The sequence below is a fragment of the Elephantulus edwardii genome, unplaced genomic scaffold, assembly GCF_000299155.1.
Source record: "Elephantulus edwardii isolate Elephantulus edwardi_28Jun2011 unplaced genomic scaffold, EleEdw1.0 scaffold00063, whole genome shotgun sequence".
Classification (NCBI taxonomy): Eukaryota; Metazoa; Chordata; class Mammalia; order Macroscelidea; family Macroscelididae; genus Elephantulus; species Elephantulus edwardii.
This window is the reverse complement of record NW_006399813.1, coordinates 1,790,830-1,806,849: the sequence shown is the minus strand read 5'-3', so window position 1 is coordinate 1,806,849 and position 16,020 is coordinate 1,790,830. Positions and strand designations below refer to the sequence as shown.

Below are 16,020 nucleotides of genomic sequence, written 5' to 3'. Positions count from 1 at the left end.
ACAACACTGGAGAAGAAAAATACAGAAAAAAAAAAATAAAAACAAACCCACTGTTGGTGAGTCAGTTCTGACTCATAGAGACCCCACATACAGCAGGACTGCCCCATGAGGTTGCTTGGCTGTAATCTCTACAAAAGCAAGTAGATAGGCCTTTCTTCCACAGCACTCCTGGGTGGGTTTCAACTACCAGGTCTCTGAGAATAAACTTCTTGTGCCACCCAGGGACCTTAAAAGGGTACAAAGGGGAATGAACTAGAACACTCCACCAACATTCTTTCAGACCCACATTCAACAGGAATTCTGAAAGAAAAGAAGTTCACTTTGATTATTCAAGGCTCCCCTTCAGATTTCAGTTAAATCTTTCCCCAAAAGTGTTGATCTAGATTTCCCTCAGGGAACATTATTCTTCCTTCTCAAAAGGCATAAAAAATAGCTGCGAGTCAACATGGAAAAATAATACACATCCTTCTATCTATATTGAACACTGTGACATTGATGTGCCAAATGCAAGAATGGTTACCCATGGTGGACAGTGTATGCTGGAGTTCCTCGATTAAAACAAGCATGGAAGCAGGAGTGGCATCCACTTCCAAAATGGCTTGCCTCTGGAAACTCTACGAACAGTGCTCAGGGCTTTTGTTCATAGTGCCGCTATGAGTTGTCTGTGACTCGACGGCACCTAACAACAACAACAACAACAACTATCTACACCAGGGAGTTGTGCTGCTAACCCAGAGATGGGTGGCTCGAATCCACCAGCTGCTCAGTAGGAGAAAGATGGAGAGTATCTTCTCATGTAATTTACAGCCTCTGAAAACCTGCAGGAGGGTCAGCTTTGAGTCAATTCCGACTCCATGGCAATTGGTGAGCGTGTCAGAGAATCTAGTCAAAGAATCTACCTTGACTAGACTCATCGCTTATTCATTCACAGAAAATAATACTGAGCCTAAGGAAAATATCTTATTTCTTCCTTTTAACCTACAGTCACTTTTATTCTTGATTCACCAAAGACTTCTCTTGCCGACTGAAGCCACAAGATAGCATGGAAAACTCCTCAGGAAAGATGTCTTCTATACTATATCATATCTGCTTTTTTGGGGGGATAGAGATTGGCTGAATTGGGAGCAGGGTGAGGTGAGAAGAGACAATACCAACAGGGATGAAGACGTTGCATGAGTAGAAGCAAGCAAACAAAAATTATTCCAAACACAAAGTATTCCTATTTTCTCTACTGATAAACACAGGGCAACAGTTTATTCAAGCTTTGGTGCCTCAGCCTTGCCTCTTTGCTTTTGTTTACCCACAAACACAAAAGGCTAGAATCTTTATTCACTTTGATGTAAACACATAGCCTTTTTCAAGTCTCCTCACCAAGCCCATAGACAACTTGTTTATCTTTCCTGTGATTTTTTTATGCTCACACTCTCAATCTTGTGTCTGGTTGTTGCTGAAGGCCGAGGTAACTGAGTGCCTTTGTGTCTTCTTACGTCTAAACAACTCTTAGCTACGCAGGCCCCTCTACTTAGGCCAGTTAACCAAAGCATATTCAAGGAACATAAGCCAATGCTGACATTAGTCTTGAGGCACGATTAGACAATAGCTTGGGCACTTGAAGTGAAAAACAATACTTTAAATAATCTATACTTCTCCGATTGTCTGTGTTGCTGTTCTAACCTAAGAGGAAGCAGAACGTTGACCCGACTGTGAGTTAGAAAACATGAGCTCTCCCATCATGTTCTAACAGGTGGTAAAACCTTGGGCAACTTATCAAACTTTCTGGCAGTGAAACAGAGACACTGTGTTGAAATTAAGTCCTGCTTGCCTTTAGAATGGTGTAAGTCTACATAATGGATCCATGAGAGTTAGAAACATTATAAATTCCAAGTTCCCTAAAGGCCCCTTAATAGTAGCAATGGTTAAAAAACAAAACAAACAAACAAACAAACCCCAAACTGTCAATCTATAGCAGAGATGTTTATCAATCAACATAAAATAAAATGGAAGGGTTCTACTCTGGGAATTCGATCTGAAACAGGAAGAAGTACATTTGTATCTAGAAACCAATCTCTTCAGCCTCCCTGATATCAATTCACCCTGGTTTTCATCCAGGAGAACCCAAGCTGCAGGTACATTTCTATATTTTTCTTATTATTTGGCAAGGTCTCCTACAGGTGACAAGACTATGCTAGATTTTCAGACACCTCAGTGTGGTCTTCTGTGAACAGATCAGCTTTTTATAGCATCAGCTCATCAGGTACCTGGATATTGATACTTTTTTCCTGTGCTTGCATGGCATTGCCCTTATCCAGGCAGACTCCAGTGTCCCAGGTGCTCTGTGCCTCCTTTTCCTAGTCCCATTTTCTCCTCATTCACAAGGCCATTGTCTCCTTGACTAATGGCTGACACTCAAGGCTCTCCAGAGCTCCAGGACCAGTCCTACATTACAAACATCTTTTGATATGTATTTGTTGTCTTAGAAAGCAGGAGAATGGCAATGGACAACTGTGCCCGTGGTAAGAATTTTGAGGTAATGTCATGGCCAAAAGATGCTTGCCTTTGAAAAGAGTGGCTTTCAACTATATGTCAGAAACTAGGGCTATTCTAAAATCAAAGGGTTGTTGTTGTTGTTATGTGCCGTCGAGTCGTTTGCGACTCATAGCGACCCTATGCACAACAGCCCTAAACCCTGCTCTATCCTGCGCCAACCGCACCGCCTCTGACACACCCACCCCGATTACCCCAGTCACCGAATCAATCCATCTCATAGGGGGTCTTCCCCTCCTGCGCTGTCCCTCAACCCTCCCAAGCATGATGTCCCTCTCCAAGGACCCGTCCCTCCTGGCAACATGTCCAAAGTATGTCAGCCGAAGCCCCAGAATCCTTGCCTCCAAGGAATAGCTTGGTTTTATCCTCTCCAAGATGAATCTGTTTGTTTTCCTGGCAGTCCAGGGTACATTCAGTACCCTTCTCCAGCACCACAGCTCAAAAGCATCCACTCTCTTTCTGTCCTCCCTAGTCATTGTCCAAGTCTCTGATGCATAACAAGCGATTGCAAATACCATGGCCTGTATCAGGCGCACCTTAGTCTCCTGAGAGACACTGTTGCTCCTGAGTACTCTAGAGAGATCCCTAACAGCAGATTTTCCCATCGCGATACACTTTTTTATTTCCTGACTGCTGGTGTCAAGAGTGTTGACTGTGGAGCCGAGCAAACTGAAGCTGTGAACAATCTCAATCTCTTCGTCATCCATCCTGACGCTGCCAATTGGTCCAGTGGTGAGAATCTTTGTCTTCTTGACATTGAGCCTCAGTCCATACTGAAGGCTGCAGTCCTTGACCCTTCGCAGCAAGTGCATGAGGTCCTCCTCAGTTTCAGCAAGCAGGGTTGTGTCATCTGCATAAAGGAGATTGTTAACAGACCTTCCACCAATCCTGATGCCACAATTCTCCTCATAGAGCCCAGCCTCTCGGATAATCTGCTCTGCATACATGTTGAAAAGGTATGGAGACAGGATGCATCCCTGGCGTACACCCTTCCCAATTTTGAACCATGCAGTGTTACCCTGCTCTGTTCTGACTACTGCCTCTTGGTCCAAGTATAGGTTTCGTATTAGCACAATTAAATGTTCTGGGATTCCCATTCTTCTCAGAGTCAGCCACAGTTTGTTATGATCCACACAGTCAAATGCCTTTGCATAATCAATGAAACACAGATAGACATTCTTCTGGTATTCTCTGCTTTCAGCCAAGATCCATCTAACATCAGCAACAATATCCCTAGTACCGCGACCCCTTCTAAACCCAGCCTGGACTTCCGGCAGTTCTCTGCTGATGTGCTGTTCTAATTGTTTTTAGATGAACTTCAGCAGAATCTTGCTTGCATGTGAAATCAATGACACTGTTCTGTAGTTTCCACACCCAGAATCAAAGGATAGTCACTGTAAATGTTGAGGGGTAAACAGAATATATATTGGCCTTTGGGAATACAAGTGTAATTTCCTATGGATTACTTTATCAGAGCTTCCATTCCCAAAGGCCAATATACATTCTACTTCCCTGCCAACATTAGGGATTTCTGGAGCTATGCTGCCGACTCAAGCATACAGTTTGCATCCACCAGCTGCTCCTCAGGAGAAAGATGTGCAGTCTCCTCTCATGTGATTCACTGCCTCTGATAAGCCACTAAAGGGTCAGCTATGAGTTAGTTCAGACTTGATGGTATATAGGAAGCTCTGGTGGCCTAGTAGTAAGAAGCTGCACTGCAATCCCAAAGGCACGTGGTTCAAATCCACCAGCTGCTCCAGAGAAGACAGATGGGCACTCTCCTCCTGTGCCATCAACTGGCTCTGAAAACTCGCTGGACAGTCAGCTATGGGTCAGCCCACGACAACAGTGATGGTATATAAAAATAACAGTCCATAGGGAGTTGCACTGCTAATTCAAAAGCCACACTAATTCAAAGGCCATCACTGTCTGGTGGTTCAAATCCACCAGCAGCTCCTCCGGAGAAAGACAGGCAATCTCCTCTCAGGAAACTTGTTGTTATGAACCATCAAGTTGCCCACAACTCAGAGAACCCTATTTCATTAGTTCTGAAACCTGCCCTCAAGCAACAAATGCTGGCGAGGTTGTGGAGAGACTGGAACCCTTATTCACTGTTGGTGGGAGTGTAAAATGGTGCAACCACTGTGGAAAGCATTGTGGCGCTTTCTCAAAAAGTTGCAAATAAAGATACCATTTGACCCAGCAATTCCACTACTGGGAATATACCCTAAAGAGACTATAAATGACATCCAAGTAGATATATGCGCACCCATGTTTATCGCGGCTTTGTTTACAATAGCAAGGAGTTGGAAACAACCTAAATGCCCATCAACAAACGAATGGGTAGAGAAGCTGTGGTATATTCACACAATGGAATACTATGCTGCATTGAAAAACAAGGAACTCATGCAATATTGTTCAAAGTGGGTAATCCTGGAGGACATTATGCTAAGTGAGGTATCTCAGTCACAAAGGGACAAATGCTATATGGTGCCACTGTTGTAGAATGAGGCTGGCATTGGGGTGGGGGTAGGACTGAGAAAAACTGGATGAAATATGTTTATGGCATTGAAGTCTATGGGGGAGAGAATAGTCTAAAATTATTCTATTTTAGGGCATTATTTTTATCGTAGGAGTACGCAATGAGGGTTGCAGAGTGGATTATATTTGGGGGTGGGGGGTGGGGTTTGGGGGGGGGCGGGGGGATTGTGTACCAATGAGGGAGTTTTTTTTTTGTTTTCCAAGGAGAAGAGAAACGGGGGGCGGGGGGGGGGAGGGGGTGTGCGGGGAGAAGGGTGCAACAATGAATGAATGGAATTCCAAAAATCTCTGTAGATGTTCATTGAAATGAAAAATGAACAAACTAAATGAAATTGAAAAACAAAAACAAAAAACAAAACAAAACAACCTGCCCTATCCTGAACCAATCTCATTTTCTCTGACAGATCTAGTCCCATAGCTCTGGTCATTGAGTCAATCCATCTCATCCTGGGTTTTCCTCTTCTGTGCTGTTCTATCACCCTTCCAAGCATGATGTCCCTCTTAGACTAGCAGATACTGCTTTTCATGCAACTTACAGCCTCAGAAACCCAGGAGAGGATCAGCTAGTAGTCAATTCACATTTGACAACAATGACAAAGACAAAAACTCAAAGACCTAGTCTCTCTAGCAGTTCAAATTCATGAGTGGCTCCATGGGGAAAGACAGGCAGTCTCCTCCTGTGTGGTTGATGGGAATAGAAGCTTGGGGATCAGAAAGCAACACAGTAACAGCTATGGGAAAGGATTTGGAAAGGGCAGGAGTAGGAGGCTGTTAGTAGATGCTCCAGATGGACTGAGACCGTGACTGCAGTGCAAGTGTGGCAGAGATTGCAGAGACTGTGAGGATAACACAGGAGAGGAGAGGGTTCGCATCTTTCATAGGATCACTACAAGCTGTACTTGGTTCAAGGGCATCTAACAACAACATTAGGTGCGCCAGAGCTTCCAGCTTATCTGGACTCCTGAAGTTCATTTTGAGGGTGGAAAATGGTCCCACAAGATCAAGCTCAGAATAGGAATTTGAGCTTTCAGAACTAAAAAAAGCTTATTTAGATCCAGATGAGTGTTTTAAAAGTACTGCCATTATTTCAATCAACACAAAACAGGAATCCAGTAAAATGAGTTGTTGTTGAGCTGACTCCACCGACATAATGGCCACCTATGTGTTTCAGAGAGAAGTGTGCTCTGCAGGGTTTTTGACGGCCATGACCTTTTGGAAGTCAGTTGCCAAGGTTTTCTGGGTAGATTCCAACTGCCAACCTTTTGGTTAGTAATCAATTGATGAACTTAGGAATTCCATCATACAACTGGCCTCTCTTTATGGGCAATGCTGAGAGAAAAATGGCAAGATAAAGAAACCTCGCTGCTGAGAAGTAGATAGTGCACAAAAGACAGCCGATAACAACTAGTCAGAAGGCAAGGACTGAACCTTATAAGGGGCATGAGAGCAAACATGTCTTGTCATCTTAAGCATGATTCTTTTTGAGATGAAGAGCTTAAGTAGGAAAATGGGGTGTGGAAGCCGTTATACAGGCAGTATCCCCAGCAGACATAATAGTCCACTGCACTCCTAAGTACTCGTATGCTGACAAACAGCTTCAGATACATGGGCTCTGTTCTAATAGAAGACAATCAACTTATTGCATACCTGTTATGTGTTTAGGGAGCTCTGGTGGCCATGTGGTAAGAAACTACACTGCAATCTCAAAGCCATGTGATTTGAATCCACCAGCTAGATTCTTTCATGCAAGAAGGATGAGCAATCTCCTCCCCATGTGATTAACAGCCTCTGAAAACCCCCTGGAGGGTCAGCTATGGGTTGATTCCAACTCGACGGTACTCAACAACAATATCATATGTTTGGACACTGTACTAATTTTTGTGTTACTCATCTCAGTAACTTTATGGTCTAGTGGTGCAGTGGTTAAGCAATGGGCTGGCAATTCAAAGCCACCAGCCACTCTGTGGAAGGAACATACGGTAGTAACCTCCTGTAAAGACGACAGCCTTGGAAACCCTATGAGGCAGCTCTATTCTCCTATAAGATGGGTATAAGTTTGAATCCACTTGGCAAGCAGCAGTTTGGTTTTTATTTGAGTTACTCCATTGGCTACATATTATCAACATTAAACACAGGCTAAGAGAGATTCAGTAAACAGTTCAATATTTGTCAGCTAGTAACTGGCAGAGACAAACAGGTCTGTCCTGAAGAGGGTGAAACCAAGTTGTTGCTTGGAGGCAAGGATTTTAAAGCTCTGTCTCACATACTTTGGGCATGTGGCCAGGAGGGACCAGTCCTTGGAGAAGGACATCATATTTGGAAGGGAGGAGGTACAGAGCAGGAGAGGAAGACTCTGCATGAGACGCATTGACACAGTGACTAGGGCAATAGGGATAGGTGTGCTGAACACAGTGAAATTGACTCAGGACAGGGCAGGTTTCAGAGCTATTGTGCTATGAGTCATGGTCCACTCGATGGCACATAACAATGACAACAAGAACTTGAAGGGCCAGTATTTGAACTCAAAACATCTGAGATAGGAAATGGAACAGTGGTAGAGGTAAGGTGAACAAACAGGGTAGTTCCAAAAGATTACAAAGGAAAAAAAGGCATTGAATAGGTATGTATAACTATGTAAAAATCTCTTTTTCATCCTAAAGAGTCTTATCTCCAAATCGATAATTTACAATAAAGCATCAGCTAGTAAGTCTGTCTTTGAGCAGGTGAAACCAAGTTTCTCCTTGGAGGCAAGGATTTTGAAGCTCCATCTCACATACTTTGGGCATATGGCCAGGAGGGACTGGTCCTTAGAGAAGGACATCATGTTTGGAAGGGTGGAGGGACAGCACAGGAGAGGAAGGCCCCAGATGAGATGGATTGATATAGTCAGTAACTGGGGCCATGGAGGTTGGGGTGTTGGAATTAGTGACTGGTTTAAGACAGGGCAGGATTCAGAGCTGCTGTACATAGGGTCATTATGGGTTGCACACAACTCAATAGCACATAACATAACAAGTGGGTCAAAATCTCTTCTTAGAATCAGGAAGAAATGGATAACCTTTAAGGAAAGCTCAGAAATAGTAACTCAAGTGGCCGAGCCCTTTAAAATAGAATCTTTGCTCCATCGCATGCTACAACCTGACCTGTAAAGCCAAGCAAGAATCTGTAACAGAGATGCTGAAACAAAGCTTAAGTAAGAAAGCCGGGTTTCTTATGTTCTTACTGTATTTTGACCAATGTACTATTTACCATGGCTTATTCACTCAAGTCCATTGCTGTCAAGTAGGAAGAGACAGACTTATAGTTGACCGCTTCCCAGTGGGTTTCTGGGGGTTATAAACCATATAAAAGGAGACTGTCCATCTCCCCCCACAAAAAAAATGGCTGATGTATTTTAACTATCAGAAATGTACCCTTTAGGTTAGCAGCACAGCTCGCCAACAACTACGCCACCAGACCTCTCTTTCCATGGATTATTTGTAGTTGCTGTTGTTGTTAGGTGTCCTTGAGTACGACTCACAGCGACCCTATGAACAAAAGCTCTGAACCCAGTCCGGTTTTGCGCCATCTCACACTTCCTGACACACACAAGCTCAATGCAGCAGTCACTGTGTCATGGATCATTCATTAGGCAATGGTAAATGGATAGAGCTAGGTAAGCATCAAAGTGGATATGTTATTTTCTTGAAAGAACAGGTTAAGAAGAACTATATTAAAAGTGCCCAGTCAAGGTTGAAAATAATGCCCTGACTGACAGACACCAGAATGACCCAAAGCTAATGATGGGCACAATTCTATTCTTAATGATTTACAATTTCCTTTTTAATGACATACCTAATGAAGCTCTACATTGCGTTGTTGTTGTACACTGTTGAGTCGGAACCCATTCATAGTTGGCACTGCAGTAGATTTTCAGAGGCTTTTAATCACACAGGAGTATATTTCCCATCTATTTCTCATGGAGCAGCTCGTGGATTTGAACTGCATGTTTTAGGGTTGATAGTGCAATGTCTTACGAATGGGCCACCAGATCTATCTCTATATTGGGTAGATAAACTTATTTACTTTTATACCTGTTCCTTCACTCATTCCATTGTAAAATGCACAAGAAAAGGAATTATGCAAAAACATGGCGAAAGCTGGAAGCTGTGTAACACAGAAACTTGTCAGAGAAGGCAGGGTGTGGGGGAAATCCACCTAAAAAACAATGACAGCAGAAAACCCCAAACTCACTGCTGTCAAGTTGACTCTGACCCACAGGGTCCCTAGAGAACACAGTCGATCTGCCCATAGCATTCCTGAAGCTATAAAACTTTATGAGAGTAGACTGCCTCAGCCTTCTCCCGTGGAGCAGCTGGTAGTTTCAAACCGCAAACATTTACTGTTAAAACAAGCAACAGAAGAGTGGAAAAACTACACCCTGTTAAAGGTGGAAAACTTGGGAGACCTGGAAAAACAAGGCAGTCCCATCAAGTTCTGGCTCTCACAGGTTTCATGGTACATAACACTCTTTTGTGAACGAAGATTGAAACAGAATAAAAAAACCATTGCCATAGAGTCAGAACTGACTCATTGCTGCCCCTCCTTTGGAGATGCTGTAAATAGCACAGGAAGGAGATTGCCTATGTTTCTCCTGGTGGATTTCAAACTGCCAGAGAGGTACAGCCTTTGGATTGGCAGTGCGACTCCTTACAGACTATACCACCAGAGCTCCATAAAACAGAACAAGGGATTTAAAGATTACTGATAAAAACATTTCTGCCATAAACATTTATACAAGGCAGATTGTAAAAGAAGCCCTATTTCTGGTACACTGGTACAGAAAAAGGAGGAAAGAACGACACACAGAGAGTACCAGATGCTATACTTCCCCTAGAGGATACAGATGTTTCTAAAGCACCTCCAGAAATGGGGCTTCTCTAGAATCTGGAAAAACAACACTTTAAGGCACAAGCTACTTTCCCCTAGTCCCCCATTCATGAAAAAGTTTTTACCTTCCACAGGGGATGTTTTTAGTCTACTGCAGATATTCTGTACATCTCCATAGTGGTTGCGGATCTGGTTCATTGCATCATTCGAACGCAGCTCCATGAGCTTCCTCAGGTCCATTACTGTGCAGCCAAAGTCCCCTTCACGGCTGTCAACCATTGAGTTGGCCACCAAGGCATGTTCTGCTGGGTTCGTCATTCTGCCTGCTGTCAACAAGCCCCTCAACCAGAGAAGAGTTTTCCTTCAACTGAGCAGGGGCCTTTTGCCTTCTTGCCCCTTGCTTCTTGCTTCTTTTGGGACCCAGTTAGGAATCAGACCAGCTGTATCTTGTGCAATAAACTTCAGAGCAGCAGCTCCAAGCCCTGATCCTCTCTTGTATATGAAGTGTGGCAGCCAGGGCAGGAAGAGAATGGGGGAAGGGAGTAGAAGCCGGACCACGTGTCACGATGATTGGCGTCCCCAAGTGGTGATGGAAGTGGTTGTCCAGGATAGGTAGGTTCCTACTTCAGACAGCCTCAGCCATATTGAGGTGTAAACAGGATGTGGATGTTACTATGGAGGCAATCTTAGCAACAACCAGCAACTGTGGTGGTGGTAGAGCGGCGGCAGAAGGAGGAGGAAAAGGAGGGCTCTCTGGATACCGATGACAACTGGATCTCTAGAAAAAGGATTCAAATATAGACAAAGAGAAACAGTTAGAACAGCGATGGACACACAGTTTTACAAGGGTAAGAGGTGATCATTCTAGCACAATTGTTTAAATGACAGTTGCTACCTGATCTGAACTGGTAGCTGAGGCCTAAATGTAGCTCAGGGAGGCTTTTCCTCCCTGGAAGACCCCAGCAGCCTGTAACTCCAAGGGGAAGGTGTTACTTCTGGGGATACCCCAGTCTTTAAGTCTCACTACCCCCAAACCATGCAGCACAAATCCTATTTTGGGAAACTTGGAAATAAAAGCTTGCATCCTCTAACGCTTTATTTGAGAGACTGTCGGCAAACGACATAGGACTCTATAGTCTAACCTTACTTCTAAGAAGTCTGAATATATCAGAAAAAGAATTTAAACTGAAGAGAGAAGGGGGTTGCCCTGTGAGTTGTCAGCTTCTCTCATTCCCCACACCTTTCACCAACCCAACATACTCATTTACAAACCAGGAGGACAACAGGACAGAAGATGAGGAATTCTCAGGGGCCCCAGCATACTGTGCCTTCAGCTGTATGGTAATTTTATAGCCGAATGCTGCTGTTGTCCAGCAGTAAATTCAGTTCTTTGGGCTAAGCCCCACCAGCCTCCAAAAGGCTTTTGGAGGGAGAGGATGAGTAAAACGCTCTGGCAGTTGCAGATACAGGGTGGAACCTTTTTTTATTATGAGGGACAAAAAGACCTCTGAGGAGGAAAGATAGTGTGTTTGAAGCTTATAAACGTTAACGTTTCTTAGGGGAGGTGGGGATAAGCCAGCTAAACATTCAGAGATAGCCAAAGGCCTCAGTGAACTAAACAGAGGTTCAGGTTAGAATGGGCACCAAATTAGCTCAATAAATGTTCCTAAGAGACAAAACTTCTCCCCTCAGAAAGGTGTTATGGTCACAAATACTGACTAAGGGGGTACAGTGTTGTGTGCAGGTAAGGATGTGGGTGGCACAGAGTGGGGGGGAAAAGCCTCCTCAAACTCTGCTCTCAGAGTCACTTAAATGTGAAGGGGCAATTCCTGCACAAAACATGGGCTCATTGGAGCCCAAAGAGCCTGCAGACTGCATTTTAAGTGCCAAGGAGTGGCAAAGAACCCTGGTCAACCCCTCTCTAATGACAGAGGACATTCTCACATCTAGAAAGTGAGTGATCTAGTGGGGGGAGAGGGGAGAAGAAAGGGAAAAGCCAAAATCCTCATCACTGTTGAGTTGGAACTGACTCATAGCTGACCCGCCAATGAGTTGACCAGGATGTAAATCTCACTCGAGAGGATTACTCAGCCTTCTCCCTCAGAATGACGGGTAGATTAAAACTACGAGAGAGGTGAGGATTTGGGGTTAGCAGCGTAACTCCCCCACCCCTATGGTCCAGGTTATCAGTGTTCCCTCTTGTCAATTACTTTTCCTAAAATTACATGTGACCAAGGTCCCTGCTGGTTCCAATCCGTCTTCTTTTACCTGGATGTAGGTTACATCCCTCCCTTTTCACTTAGTGCACCCTTTGCCTCTTTACAACAGATAAGAAAGTAACAGAAAATGAACATTTCTTTAATAATATTTTTAAAGGGAGATACGCCATTTTTACTTCAGAAGGTCAATTAAAAAGGAGACCCTTTAATCAGGCTGGAACATTTTATCCTCATAGCCCCAAAGGACATTTACGAGGAAGACTTTTTTTATCAAACTGAAATCCCTTGCTAATGGTTGACTTCTAATCTATATAGCTGAGAGTCATTCTCTATTTGATAACGTAATAGATATGACCTTGTGATGATCCATTCAGTGAATAGGAAAGGAAATCTTAACTGTTATGTGTTAACGGAATTAATGCTAGATTTTCTCTGAAGCACAGATTTTCCTAGTTTCTCACTTCATTTTCCTCTTTACATGATGTGTTGAACCAAAGTATTATTCCTCTGAAGCAGTTCAGATCAAGAAAGTCTGATGCAGGTAGCCCTCCGCAGCCTTCATCACAAGACTAAGGAATATAACCTGATAAAAACTCAAATCTCATTGCTGTTGAGTTGGAACGGGTTCACGGGCTCATAGTTGACCCTCCAATGGCTTTCCAAGGTTGTACAGGAGGCAACTGCCCATCTTTGTCCCCAGGAGCCCCTGGTGGACTCCAACTGGCAGAGTGGGGTGCTTTTAGGCTAGCAGGGCTACTCCCTAAGAACTACATATACCACTAGAGAATTCAGCTAATTCAGCAGTTCCTGCTAGCAATTTATGTTTCAAGTTGTCCAGAGAGGCGCCATCTTTAAAGAGGGAATCTTACACGGCATATCCTGTGATGACTGAGGAGTGAACTGGAAAGACGCCATGGCTACTTATTTGCAACATCTCTCCTTTTCTGATATAACCATGCTCTTCTCCCCTGAAGAGCTGAGTAAACAAGAGCTCTCCTACTCCCACCCTTAACTGAACCTACAAATACTTCCCCCCTCATAACCTCTCACTGCGACAGATATGGGAACCCCATACCCCCTTGTCTCCTATACATATCTCCAAGATTTTACTGGAGCCAAGAGGCGTAATTGTGGATTTCTGTTAACACGTCTCCTACCACAGATCTGTTAGCACTACTCCAATATATACAAAGAGTTACACAAGCGGGATTGTCTTTCTCCTTCCCCCTCTCCCTCTTTCTCTCTCTTTCTTTAACAACATACTTCCTTTCTTTTAGACGCCTTCGGGAACACTGGGGAACAGGAGGTCTGAAGATTAGTGTGTCACATTTTCTCCAGACTGCTGGAGGAGTAAGTAGGTGGCTCCAGACTTTTCTCCTAGAAGCCTGGAAGAAATGGGAGGGGCTGAAGCATTGACAAGGCCATAGTGACCCTTAAGTAGGACTTCTTAACCTTTCAAGAGATTTGGCATCAGTGCTCAGAGAGTGCTAAAGTGGTAATCAGAAGATTTCACTTTTTGTCTCTGCTCGCCATTATGCAAGGCTTTTTATCTGCTCTATCCCCTCTAATGGGTCCTCCCATGCGACTAACTGCCTCAGAAAAACCTGCCCGAGGGTCAGCTATGGGTCAGTTCTGACTCTATGGTACACAACAACAACAATGGTTAAGGTTACATGTCAACTTGGCTTAACCATGTTTTTCAGTGATTTGGTAGTTACATGGTGATGTAATCATCCCCATGATATCATCTACTTTGACCAGTCAATCAATAATAACGGAAGTTTCCTCAAGAGTGTGACCTACATCCTACATGGCCTTTTCAGCAAAGCTTGCTACCTTGCTTTGAAGCCTACACAAGCTTGTCATCACCAGACCTCTGGTTCTTAGGATTTGTTGGTCTTCACAGACTGAACCAGCGGCCTATTGTCTTACCTGCTAGTCTTAGATCCATAAACCCCTGTAGCTATGTGAGTCAGGAGAAGCCTAATGCCTTATTAGTGATGTTGAAGCCCCAAGCCCATTGTGTGTAGGTGAGGACAGAGATGGCTCAGAGTGGGAAAAAGACTTGTCCTGAACCTTGCTATGGACTAGATCACTGACTGTATGAGCCATTTCCTTGAGATAAATCCCTCTCTCTTTCTCTCTCTCTCTCCCTCCCACACCCACACCCACACCCACACCCACACCCACACACTAGTTTTTCCTCTCTGGAGGACCCAGCTGAAGGCAAGATGAGCTACAATCCAAATGCAACAGCTGATAGAGTTAAAAAATAGGAAACTCCCTGATCTTATTATTAGGGCATGATGCATCTCACTGCCACGTGACTCTTCTAAATCATATGACTCTCATACTTGTTAGGTGCTGTGGAGTCGGCTATGACTCACAGCGACCCTATGAGCAAGGCTTCTGAACCCTGCCCTGTCCTGCACCATTCTCACCATCCTGATGTTTTCAAGTCCATTGCCGTAGTCACTGTGTTGAGGTCACAATTTCCTCCCTAGTTTCCATTCACTCATTTAATGAAAAAATTACATTGAACATTTCTCATGTGCCAGGGGTTTGGCTGCGTGGGTGCTCAGTGAGAACAAAGTGAACAAGATAAGCATAGTTTCTGCCCATGGAGCATTTGACACGGCCCACCCTTCAGAGTAAAGGTCTATGAAGGTGAGATTATTAGTGGAGTCTTAGGTTAGGCTCACCTCACAGTGAGTCTACTGAATCCATCCTCCAGTTCCAGAGTGAATAATCAGATCAGATACACTCAGCAACTGTCAGAGCCCCCACACTGAATCCCTGACAAGTCATGGGCTGCTATGGTAGGAAATAATGTTCATTTATTATCCATAGAAGACTACAGCCTACAATGGCTACATCTCAACACCAAGAAAACAAAAATCCTCACCACTGGACCAATAGGTAACTTCAAGATAGATGGAGAAAAAGATTGAAACTGACAATGACTTCTTCTTACTTAAATCCACAATCAACACCCATAATTACAGCAGTGAAAAAATAAAAAGATGTGTTGCATTGGGAAAATCTGCTGTCAAGGATCTCTCAAAAGCAAGAAAGAGTAAAAATTCCGTTTAAAGACAAAGTGCACCTGATCCAAGCCACTTGCTTCCAATGCACCTGAAAGCTGGACAAGAAATAAGGGTAACAGAAGAAGAATTGATGCCTTTGAATTATGGTGTTGGCAATTAATATTGAATGCACAGTAGGCTGGTAAAGAACAAACAAATCTAACTTGAAGAAAGTGCAACCAGGGTGCTCTTTAGAAGCCAGGTGGGTGAAACTTCATCTCACTTCCCTCGGGCATATATTAAGGAGGAGCAAGTTCTTGGAGAGACACATCATGCTGGGAGAGGAAGATCCACCACTAGATGGACAGACACGGTCACTACCAGAAGGGCCTTGAGTGTGCTGGAGATCGTGAGAATGACTCAGGGTAGGGCCAGTTTAAAGCTGGTCTTTACACATCACTGTGAGTTGTAGTCAACCTGATGGAACCGAACAACCTGGGAGGAAAAGTCAAGTGAAAACTGTCAAAACTGTCCTTCCCTTAGGAAAACAGTATCAAGAGCAATACTGAACTGCTAGAAGAACCGCAGAGCTCAACGGCATCATCAAGCCCTTGGAGCATGCCAGCGTAGCGATTCCTACCACTTCCCATTCAGCCTGGCTGAATCCCCACATGGATCTTCGCGAATGACGGTGGACTGTCATAGCATAACCAGGCAGTGGTGACTCAGCTTGCAGCCTCTGTTGCAGATATGACTTCATTGCTTGAGCAAATTATGATTAATGCCTTTTCCTCTCTATTCAAATGTCAAAAGAGCACCAG

At 44.0% G+C, this 16,020-nt stretch overlaps 1 protein-coding gene across 4 annotated transcripts in view; it reads right to left on the bottom strand.

Moving 5' to 3' along the window:
• ATP2B4 (ATPase, Ca++ transporting, plasma membrane 4) overlaps positions 1-10,655 on the bottom strand; it is an 80,052-nt gene extending 69,397 nt beyond the window's left edge. For 3 of the 4 annotated variants that reach the window (XM_006887889.1, XM_006887890.1, XM_006887891.1), the window contains exon 1: positions 10,080-10,655. In XM_006887889.1, the coding sequence (XP_006887951.1) occupies positions 10,080-10,272 (193 nt within the window). In that variant the 5' untranslated portion in view covers positions 10,273-10,655. The remainder of the gene's footprint in view (positions 1-10,079) is intronic. The other variant, XM_006887892.1, reaches the window with a different exon arrangement.
• Positions 10,656-16,020: the final 5,365 nt, after the last annotated feature.